Source organism: Triticum dicoccoides, chromosome 2A, assembly GCF_002162155.2.
Source record: "Triticum dicoccoides isolate Atlit2015 ecotype Zavitan chromosome 2A, WEW_v2.0, whole genome shotgun sequence".
Taxonomy (NCBI): Eukaryota; Viridiplantae; Streptophyta; class Magnoliopsida; order Poales; family Poaceae; genus Triticum; species Triticum dicoccoides.
Window position 1 is genome coordinate 434,164,693 of NC_041382.1, and position 11,492 is coordinate 434,176,184.

The 11,492-nt window shown below is 44.9% G+C and overlaps 1 protein-coding gene across 1 annotated transcript; it reads left to right on the plus strand.

Moving 5' to 3' along the window:
* The first annotated feature begins 3,360 nt into the window (after window positions 1-3,360).
* On the plus strand, window positions 3,361-11,006 carry LOC119354807 (pre-mRNA-splicing factor ATP-dependent RNA helicase DEAH7-like). Its single transcript, XM_037621550.1, has 15 exons — window positions 3,361-3,749; window positions 3,920-4,135; window positions 4,290-4,360; window positions 4,471-4,696; window positions 4,784-4,963; window positions 5,098-5,213; window positions 5,320-5,417; window positions 5,544-5,643; window positions 6,233-6,410; window positions 7,258-7,487; window positions 7,571-7,750; window positions 8,127-8,375; window positions 8,712-8,773; window positions 8,891-9,043; window positions 9,131-11,006. Exons 1-15 carry the CDS (start codon window positions 3,614-3,616, stop codon window positions 10,725-10,727), a joined length of 3,792 nt encoding a protein of 1,263 aa, XP_037477447.1. The 5' UTR covers window positions 3,361-3,613; the 3' UTR covers window positions 10,728-11,006.
* The last annotated feature ends 486 nt before the right edge of the window (window positions 11,007-11,492 follow it).

Below are 11,492 nucleotides of genomic sequence, written 5' to 3' on the forward strand. Positions count from 1 at the left end.
GAGATCGTGTAACTCCTGGATACCGTAGGAGTGCTTTGAGTGTATCAAACATCACAACGTAACTGGGTGACTATAAAGGTGCACTACAGGTATCTCCGAAAGTATCTATTGTTTTATGCGGATCGAGACTGGGATTTGTCACTCCGTGTAAACGGAGAGGTATCTCTGGGCCCACTCGGTAGGACATCATCATATGCGCAATGTGACCAAGGAGTTGATCACGGGATGATGTGTTACGGAACGAGTAAAGTGACTTGCCGGTAACGAGATTGAACAAGGTATCGGTATACCGACGATCGAATCTCGGGCAAGTAAAATACCGCTAGACAAAGGGAATTGTATACGAGATCGATTGAGTCCTTGACATCGTGGTTCATCCGATGAGATCATCGTGGAACATGTGGGAGCCAACATGGGTATCCAGATCCCGCTGTTGGTTATTGACCGGAGAACGTCTCGGTCATGTCTACATGTCTCCCGAACCCGTAGGGTCTACACACTTAAGGTTCGATGACGCTAGGGTTATAAAGGAAGCTTGTATGTGGTTACCGAATGTTGTTCGGAGTCCCGGATGAGATCCCGGACGTCACGAGGAGTTCCGGAATGGTTCGGAGGTAAAGATTTATATATAGGAAGTCCTGTTTCGGCCATCGGGACAAGTTTCGGGGTCATCGGTATTGTACCGGGACCACCGGAAGGGTCCCGGGGGCCCACCGGGTGGGGCCACCTGCCCCGGGGGGGGGCCACATGGGCTGTAGGGGGTGCGCCTTGGCCTACATGGGCCAAGGGCACCAGCCCCAAGAGGCCCATGCGCCTAGGGAACCCTAGAGGGAAGAGTCCTCGAGGGGGAAGGCACCTCCGAGGTGCCTTGGGGAGGATGGACTCCTCCCCCCCTCTTGGCCGCACCATTTTCTTGAAGTAGGGGGCAAGGCTGCGCCTCTCCCCTCTCCCCTGCCCCTATATATAGTGGAGGGGAGGGAGGGCATCCATACCTGAGCCCTTGGCGCCTCCCTCCCTCCCGTGACACCTCCTCCTCTCCCGTAGGTGCTTGGTGAAGCCCTGCGGGATTGCCACGCTCCTCCACCACCACCACGCCATTGTGCTGCTGTTGTATGGAGTCTTCCTCAACCTCTCCCTCTCTCCTTGCTGGATCAAGGCGTGGGAGACGTCACCGGGCTGTACGTGTGTTGAACGCGGAGGTGCCGTCCGTTCGGCACTAGGATCATCGGTGATCTGAATCACGACGAGTACGACTCCATCAACCCCGTTCACTTGAACGCTTCCGCTTAGCGATCTACAAGGGTATGTAGATGCACTCTCTTTCTACTCGTTGCTGGTCTCTCCATAGATAGATCTTGGTGTTACGTAAGAAAATTTTTGAATTTCTGCTACGTTCCCCAACACACACATCTCATGAAATCTAAGCCATATGTCAGCCATCTTTGTTGCCATTAATTCTCCAGGCTGCTTATTGATTTTGAATAGGAAACATATATAAATCGGTCGAACAGATCGTAAAGCAGCGAGGTGGTACTAATTTATAAAGAAACAAACCTTTTGTTCACATCTAGATGCTTTAGTTTTGTTGCTTGGAGCCTTGGGCCTAGACGTACAGCGTTGGGAGTTTGATTCCACGTGAAGACATTTATTTTCTGCGTGATCTCGGTTTTGCGTCATATTTTTGCCTGGGCCGATTTCGGGCCAAGGCCTAGTAAGGCGATTAGCCCAGCCTGTATGCGAAGTTGTATCGAGGATGAAGCGTACCAACAGCGTGACGGATGAAATTGACGTACCAAATCAAGGATGGACGAAATTACGGTGGTAAGAAATAATAGCCCCTTTATTAGTAGGTATAGATAATATAGGTAAAGACTGGTTCTTTCAAGTGATGTATGCGAAGTTGTATCGAGGATGAAACGTACCAGCAGCGTGACAGATGAAATTGACGTACCAAACCAAGGACGGACAAAATTACGGTGGTAAGAAACAATAGCCCCTTTATTAGTAGGTATAGATAACATAGGTAAAGACTGGTTCTTTCAAGTGATGTGCAAATTCCGCTCTCTGTTCCAATGCAAAATGGTGCCTCCACTAGTTGTGCTGTGACATGACGTTAATTGGACCGTGTCTATATATATGCTCATGCAGCTTAACAATTACTTTGTGGCCAAATCCACCAGGGGAATGGTCGAATGATTTCTCAGGTTCTGAGAGAAATCACTAAAGATGTGTTATAGTTCAGACACATCTTTTACACGTTATTTCCTTGTGTCCTTAATTCAGCACAAAATTTAGGATAGAAGGCCGAAGTAGAATTTGAACTGGGCATAGCGAATGCACAAGCATCAACATGGGGAAGGTCCGCATATACCAAAAATACCCGTTTCCCGCTGCTTCTACAGAATAAAATATGTGACTCACGATCTGAATAAAAAAAGCACATCATGTTGTTAGGAATTTTGAGGCATCGCTGAATCATAGCCTACAACGGTAGCGGCGGTGCCAAACCAAAAGCATGTCCTCGGCCGCGCCAAGCCATAGCCAGCCCCATCATGCACAGGGATAGATGGTGGGAAGGGACAGATGAAAGAGGATTGCAACAGCCATTAGGGTGGGAGTTATACTGAGAGGGCTCACATCATCATAGATCGCCAGAGAGGGGATCTCACGAAGAGATGCACACGAGAGGAAAGAGGAAAGTGAAGGGGACGATAGGATTTCAGAAAGACGCAAGGTCTATTCTATAAAATGTACCATCGGCCACCCTATGATGTCATCCAGTCCATCTATTCTCCATCTTGTGGCCCAGAATCGGTCGGTGCATCAATTCCATCGTTTCACCCCCCCTCCCCTCCTCTTTCTATCTCTGTTCTCTCATGTGGGCTGTGCCGGCGGCGGCATAAATCAAAGCACGACTACGGAGGTGATTCCGCGGGGGCATGGATCCCCCTTCCCTATCTTCTAATTGCAGTGCCCTCTTCTCCTTCCTCTTCCTCTTCATTTCTTCACGCAGATGGTGGCGTATCTCTCCGGCCGGGTGTGCCGCGCGCGCTGCGTGCTGGGCGATGGGCGTGTGGGCGTGTGCTTGCCTGGCGTGCCTGCTGCGCGCGCGCGCTTGCCGGTTGAGCGCGTGTGTGGTGTAGTGCTGTGTGCGTGGTGCACTGATGTATGTGCTTCTTTGTGCAGGCTGCAGCAGTTGGAGGGGAAAACGGAATAGGAAGTCAGGGGTACCCAAACCCAACCATGATTTATATCCTTCATCAAAACCAAACAAAATAGACCTGTTCGACCCACATAAAGCTTTGAAAAACAAAAAAAGGACCCACATACCGCCTTCAGATCAATCAGTCCCGAATCGACCCAACACGTCCCTCCCGTACCGCCTTCTCTCTGGCTCTACATCTGATTCCCCAAACCGACCCCGCTAACCCGCGCCTCCTCCTCTCTATCCCGCCGCCGCAGCTCCTCCATCGGCCAGCCGCCCCCAACGCCGGCGAGCGAGACACTGCCGCCCTCCCGACGCGGCCACTGGGGCCACGCCCGCTATTGAGCCAGCGTCCTCACTCCTCACCCCGGCCACCTACCTCTCCGGCTCCAACGGCGCCTCCCCACGATGAGTTCCGACGGCAGGCTGGACCTCGACGCGACGACAAGCACCCTCGGCCCGGAGGATGACACGGCGCAGGGTCTGATACTGCCGACCAAGGATAAGGTCATGTACCGGCCTCCGCCGGGGAGATCCGCGCTAGGTATGATGCTTAGGCTGTGCATCTTCTAATCTAGAGCTATCTGCCAGTCAAACACGGCGCCAATTGCGATTTGTAGACTTAATGAACTGATCCCACTTCGTATTTAACACGTGTAGCCATGCCAGGAGCTTAGAGATTTAGAGTGAGCTAATCGCTCGTCTGTCTTGCAGGTTTGGACCTGCTCGCGCACAAGAAAAGAGAAAAGGAAGGTAACAATTCATTTAAGCGGCCTCCTGAGAAGGTAGTGACGGCTGCTTCTTCTATGGATGAAGATGAGAGGCCAGGATCTACAGAAAATGATGCAAGCAGCCTGTCCGGTGGTGACCGTGGCAGCGTGGCTCGCCGTTATCGAGGAACCAATTCCAGTGAGAAAACATTGTCGAAAGGTGCCTCTTCTTCTCTTGATCCATTGACCATATATACAGCTCTGTCGTAAAATATCTACTGAGATATATACCCTCACTGTGTTACGGCTGTATGCCGACTATTCATTTTCAGTGATGTAACTTAGTCAAACTAAAGCTTTATACTCTGTTTCAGAATCTACAGTCACTGATGAGAATGAAAGGGGTCTTACACCCAGACATCGAGATGAATCCCATCGGCAACAGGTCAGTAATAACAACATTCTCTCGCTTGGTTTAGGGCTTACTCTGTCAAGAGTTTTATTACTTTATGTTCACCTTACTAAACTCAGCATTTATTTCCTTGTTGCTTACAGACCCCTGCCTCTAGGTACGAACTGAATGATGACAGAGGATCCCGTGACAAACGTGGTGCACGCGAGACATCTGCATCCATTGGTTATAGTAGCAGTGGAAGGCGAGGATACCGTGATGACAGGGAATCGAATAGTAGGCGTAATGAACGGAGCAGATCTACATCTATCGACTACACAAACAAAAGAAGTCGGGATGACTATAGCTCGAGAAGCTCAAGAACACCTGGTACTTTGTTGGTATAGTATTCTTTGTCATTTTTGGTTCTCGACTGGCTTAACATGCAAGCTGACAGGAGTGTGGTTGCAATTACAGCAAGATCTGACTGGGACAGTGGCCGATGGGAATGGGAAGATACACCTCGCCGGGAGTACCGTGATGATCGTCCTGGCTCCCAAAGACATTATCCAACACGATCTCCTATGCTGGCTGCTGCATCTCCTGATGCACGATTGGTGTCTCCTTGGCTAGGTGGGAATACACCCCGTTCCGCAGGTAAAGGCAGTTCAGCTCTATATTTTGTGATATTTAACTTTGTTTCTGTGAAAGTAAACATGTTACTTCATATTTCACTGACCTGACTATAATTTACTCATACTCATATTATCTATGCTCTTTTAAATGTCCAGCATCCCCTTGGGATCATGTTTCTCCCTCACCTGCTCCTGTGAGGGCTTCAGGTTCATCAAAAGGGTCTTCGTATTCAAGTTCCAGTGGAAGATCTCATCAGCTTACCTTTTCAAATGTAAGTCATGATTCTTTTCGGATCACTTTATAGGTTCTTCTAAACTCTGATTTTGTTTCTTCGATCCGTGGTCATTGTACCTATAATCATTACCCTCTTATTTCAGGATGCTGAAGCTGATAGAAGCCCCTCAGCTGCTGATAGGAACTATGAGATTACCGAGGAAATGATGCAAGACATGGATTATAATGCTGACCGTGCTTGGTACTTATCCTTTTAGGAATTCCTTATGTCCTAGTGTTTATAAATGAATATAGCAACTCAACATTCTTATATTGTCAGAAAACCAAGTTTAGCTAGTCATTCTTCTAACCTTCACAAATTCTTCAGGTATGATTGTGAAGAACACAACACTGTGTTCGATGGTGATAATTATGCTGCAGATGATAGCTCCTACAAAAAGAAGGAAGCACAATTGCCTAAGAAATTGGTATTTTTTTAATGTTTAATCACACTTTGAAGTACTCCATTCTAACATTCACTAGCGCTATTCATAGGAGTAGGAGTAGCACATATTATTGCGACCCCATAGTAGAAAACTATGTCAGTGTATATGGTAAATGACTTGCATGTTGGGTCTAGTACTTTATCTTCTAAGCACAAATTTGTTCTAGTGAAGTGTCATGTATTGTGGCTTCAGTTTTCCTGTAACCATCTGATATAGTACTCATACATGTCAAAATGCATTGTAAAAAGTCAAGTTGAGAGACATCTATTGTACTCCCCCCGATCCATAATAATGAACTAAAACCATGACACTTATTATGGATCGGAGGGCGTAATATTTTCCTCTGTTAAGTTCCGGATCCTGGTGGGCTGGACATAATGAATTAAATGCTTCATCAGCAGGAACTTCTATTAATCTTATTATAATATTCGTACAGCAAAAATTAGGATGCTAATTCAAGAGTATCACATTCACATATTTCAATTGCATTTCAGCGAATATGTTAGTTTATCATTTACTCGTCGATTTAACATGTATACTCTGGTTTTCTAACTATTTTTATTGCTTGCAGACTCGTAAAGATGGTAGTCTGATGACCCTTTCTCAGAGCAAGAAATTATCACAGATGACTGCTGATAATGCTCAGTGGGAGGACAGACAATTGTTGAGGTCTGGAGCTGTTAGAGGAACGGAGGTGCAGACAGAATTTGATGATGAGGACGAGCGTAAAGTAATACTTCTTGTTCATGGTATGTTCTTTCCCTTCAGAAGTTCATTTTGGCGATGTTCTGCTTGCAGCGTTAGTTGTGACTAAAACAAGCATCATACCAAACCTTTTGTGAACCATCCCCCATTTCTCTTGCATTAGAGTTTCAAGAATATTCCTTCTTGTGAAGTGATGGAAACATTAAATATGTTTGTAATGTATAAATTAACCAGCACAGTGCTAATAGCTACTCCCTCCATTCACAAATATAAGATCTTTTGGATATTTCAGTATGGACTATACACGGACTGAAATGGTGAAAAACACACTAAAACGCGTCTATATACATCCGATTAACAAAAAAGTTGGAGCATCTTATATTTGTGAATGGAGGGAGTATTTGTCTGCTTTCCCATCTCCATTCGCTGGTATATGTGCTGGCTAAGTGCTCCCATCTCCATTGCTAGTATATGTGCTGACTAAGTAGCTGGTGGACATGAGTGTTCAATGTGAGCCTGCGATCTTTCTGATCATTCACTCTCAAAAGCTTCTACTACCTCCATCCCAAATTATAAGACGTTTTGTTAGGCTATTTTATAGCCTACCAAAAACATCTTATAATTTGGAACAGAGGAAGTATATGACGATAGCAAGCATCAAACCGCTCACATGTTTCCATCCTTCATATGTCAATTTGGACATATATTTGCGATTCTTCTATGTTTCTTTGTTTTACATAATAGTACATAGTAGCTAGGTTTGAAGCGAATAGAACATGGCTTGGCCCTGGCATGCCCTTGATGTTTTTTCTTGATAACATTTTTTTCTGCTTGTTTACAGTACATTCATGCACTTGAACTAAAACCAGTCGATGGCTTAATTTTTGGCAGATACAAAACCTCCCTTCCTGGATGGGCGAGTTGTATACACAAAGCAAGCAGAGCCTGTAATGCCACTGAAGGATCCAACATCTGATATGGCTATCATTGCACGAAAAGGTTCTGTTTTGGTTAGGGAAATTCGTGAAAAGCAGAGCCAGAACAAGTCGCGGCAACGCTTCTGGGAGCTTGCTGGATCTAATCTTGGAAATATATTGGGCGTTGAGAAAACGTCTGAACAGGTAAACTATTTCCACATTTCATGTGTATGTCTTAAAAAATGTTGTGACTTGTCCATATGTTTTACTCACTTCTGCAAAATCAGGTTGATGCAGATACTGCTGTTGTTGGTGATCAAGGGGAGATTGATTTCAAGGAGGAAGCAAAGTTTTCGCAACACTTGAAGGAAAAAGCAGAAGCTGTCAGTGATTTTGCAAAATCTAAATCTCTTTCTCAGCAAAGACAATATCTTCCCATATATACTGTTCGAGATGACCTGCTACAGGTTTGTACTTGGTTTTATAGACTTATTATGAGTGTTCTGTTTGTTTAATTATTTTTGTCTTACTTTCCTCTACTACAAGACACATCTCGAAGCTGTATGATTACTTCTATATACCGTGAATTGTGATTTACGCAAAATCCGAAACGGTTGCAAATTTGGAATATGGTTGAGTGAAGACCATTAGATCACCTAGGAAGGACATATATACAAATCCCTACTACTTCATTCAGATAGGAATAGTTTGGAATCTAGTTTCCTTTCAGAACACCTTCTATATTCATGCACCATTCTGGACTTCTTTCTGTATCTTCTTGTATTTAGTATCTCTCAAATGATTATTGCTAATAACCAGTGTTATGCTGCTGCTATGGAGCAGGTTGTGCGTGAAAATCAAGTAGTTGTGGTCGTTGGTGAAACTGGTTCTGGGAAGACCACTCAACTTACTCAGTATCTGCATGAGGATGGATATACCACAACTGGTGTTGTTGGCTGTACTCAACCGAGACGTGTGGCTGCCATGAGTGTTGCCAAGCGGGTCAGTGAAGAAATGGAAACCGAACTGGGTGATAAAGTTGGATATGCTATCCGATTTGAGGACGTCACTTGTTCTAGCACTATAATAAAGGTACAATTCTGCTTGTGCTTTAGTTCACATCAACATGTCTTGTGTATATTTGCAGTGTTAGAAAAACTTGATTATAGAAAGGTTCAATTCATAGGCTGGTAACCTCATTGTTGTGTTAGCCTTATGATTTCTGATTAGATATAATTGGCCACATTCCGAGAACTCTTTAGGTTAACATTCTTAGCCTTATGATTTCTGATTAGATATAATTGGCCACATTCCGAGAACTCTTTAGGTTAACATTCTTAAGTTCAACAATTAATTTTGGTTGACTTTCAGTTGTTTAGCATAGAATTCCTAACGCATATTATATTTTCCCTTCTGTTTGTTTTGCAGTATATGACAGATGGAGTGCTTCTTCGTGAAACCTTGAAAGATGCTGACCTTGATAAATATCGGTATGCTGTTAACCTGCCCTTGTTCTCTCGTAGTGCTGATAAATCTTGTGATATTCATATACCTCAGTTTTGGAATATTGCTTGCTGTATTAATGCTTTCCCCCCTCTTTTATGTAGTGTTATCGTCATGGATGAAGCACACGAAAGATCCCTCAATACTGATGTTTTGTTTGGCATATTGAAGAAGGTTGTTGCACGTCGGCGGGATTTTAAGCTAATTGTCACATCTGCAACCCTAAATGCAGACAAATTCTCAAAGTTCTTTGGAGGGTAAGAGAACTTGCTATATCTTTTTCTCCATTATAAAGATTTGAATCCACTGTCTGCAAACCCTATAATTATTTTCTTTGTCTGCAGTGTGCCTGTATTTAACATTCCAGGCAGGACATTTCCAGTAAATATCTTGTTTAGCAAAACACCATGTGAAGATTATGTGGAAGCGGCAGTGAAGCAGGCCATGACAATTCACATAACGAGTGGCCCTGGAGACATCCTCATCTTCATGACCGGGCAGGAAGAGATCGAGGCTACTTGCTATGCTCTTGCTGAGCGCATGGAGCAGCTAATATCGTCATCCACGAAGAATGTACCCAAGCTCTCCATCTTGCCGATTTACTCGCAGTTGCCTGCTGACTTGCAGGCCAAGATCTTTCAGAAGGCAGAAGAGGGCACTCGCAAATGCATTGTTGCTACCAATATTGCTGAGACGTCCCTCACAGTGGATGGTATCTTCTATGTCATTGATACCGGGTATGGAAAGATGAAGGTATACAATCCACGGATGGGCATGGATGCTCTTCAGGTTTTTCCGTGTAGTCGAGCAGCTGCAGACCAGCGTGCAGGACGTGCTGGAAGAACCGGCCCTGGCACATGCTACAGGCTGTTCACAGAATCAGCTTACCAGAACGAGATGCTCCCTAACCCCGTGCCAGAGATTCAAAGGACTAACCTGGGAAACGTGGTTCTCTTACTGAAGTCCCTCAAAGTCGAAAACTTGCTTGATTTTGACTTCATGGACCCACCCCCCCAGGAGAATATCCTCAACTCCATGTACCAGCTCTGGGTGTTGGGCGCCTTGAACAATGTTGGTGGACTTACAGAAATAGGTTGGAAGATGGTGGAGTTCCCATTGGACCCGACTCTAGCAAAGATGCTTCTCATGGGGGAGAAGCTGGAATGCCTTGATGAAGTATTGACCATTGTATCCATGCTCTCAGTACCCTCAGTTTTCTTCCGGCCAAAAGATCGAGCAGAGGAGAGCGATGCCGCAAGGGAAAAATTCTTTGTCCCAGAGTCTGACCACCTAACACTCCTGAATGTATACCTGCAGTGGAAGTCAAACCAATATCGAGGAGACTGGTGTAATGACCATTTCCTCCATGTTAAGGGTCTCCGTAAGGCTCGGGAAGTGAGATCTCAACTGCTAGACATACTGAAAGCCCTGAAGATCCCACTGACATCATGCCATATGGAATGGGACGTGGTAAGGAAAGCTATCTGCTCGGCGTACTTCCATAACTCGGCAAGGTTGAAGGGCATAGGAGAGTATGTCAACTGCCGGAATGGGATGCCGTGCCACCTGCATCCGAGCAGTGCTCTGTATGGTCTCGGGTACACCCCTGACTATGTGGTGTACCACGAGCTTGTCCTGACAACCAAGGAGTATATGCAGTGTGTGAGCGCAGTGGATCCGCAATGGCTGGCGGAGCTGGGTCCTATGTTCTTCTCTGTGAAAGACACGGACACCTCCCTTCTGGACCACAAGAAGAGACAGAAGGAGGAGAAGACGGCCATGGAAGAGGAGATGGAGAAGCTGAGGCAGGAACAGGCGGAGGCAGCACTCGTGGAGAAGGAGAGGGAGCGACGGAAGAGAGCCAAGCAGCAGCAGCAGATCTCTATGCCGGGTCTGAAGAAAGGTTCGACATATCTGAGGCCCAAGAAGATGGGTTTGTAGATAACAAAGCTGGAAGAAGCTTTTGCAGTGTATTTTGTTTTTTGTAGGCCGAGGGAAACTTGCACAATAGTTATATGTTGGTGATTCACTCACGCCTGAAGGAATGTAGTGTAGTTCAAGCCTGCACTCTGCAGCATGTACAACACACATGAATGTAACATTTACATCACTTGAGGAGACGGCACTGTTAAGCACTTGTCACGATGGCAAAGCATTCTTCTTGGTGCTTGTTTGTATGTCAGTACTTATTAAATTTTAATTCTCGGTACTTGACTGACTTGGCTCAAATTTTTAGATTGATTGACATGAAGTCCACCATTTTAATTACTCGGTTCTGAAGTGAACAATTCCTCTGGTGCATCCGCTTGGTATGATTTCTGTAAGGATTTAAGAGATAAACGAGTTTGTGCATGGCTATAAACATCAATTTAAGAGATAAACGAGTTTGTGCAAGGCTAAAAAAAACATAAATGTGTGGCTGTATGTCAGTACTTATTAAATTTTAATTCTCGGTACTTGACTGATTTGGCTCAAATTTTTAGATTGATTGACATGAAGTCCACCATCTTAATTACTCGGTTCTGAAGTAAACAATTCCTTTGGTGCATCCGCTTGATATGATTTCTGTGAGAATTTAAGAGATAAACGAGTTTGTGCATGGCTATAAACATCAATTTAAGAGATAAACGAGTTTGTGCATGGCTAAAAAAACATAAATGTGTGGCTGTATGTCAGTACTTATTAAATTTTAATTCTCGGTACTTG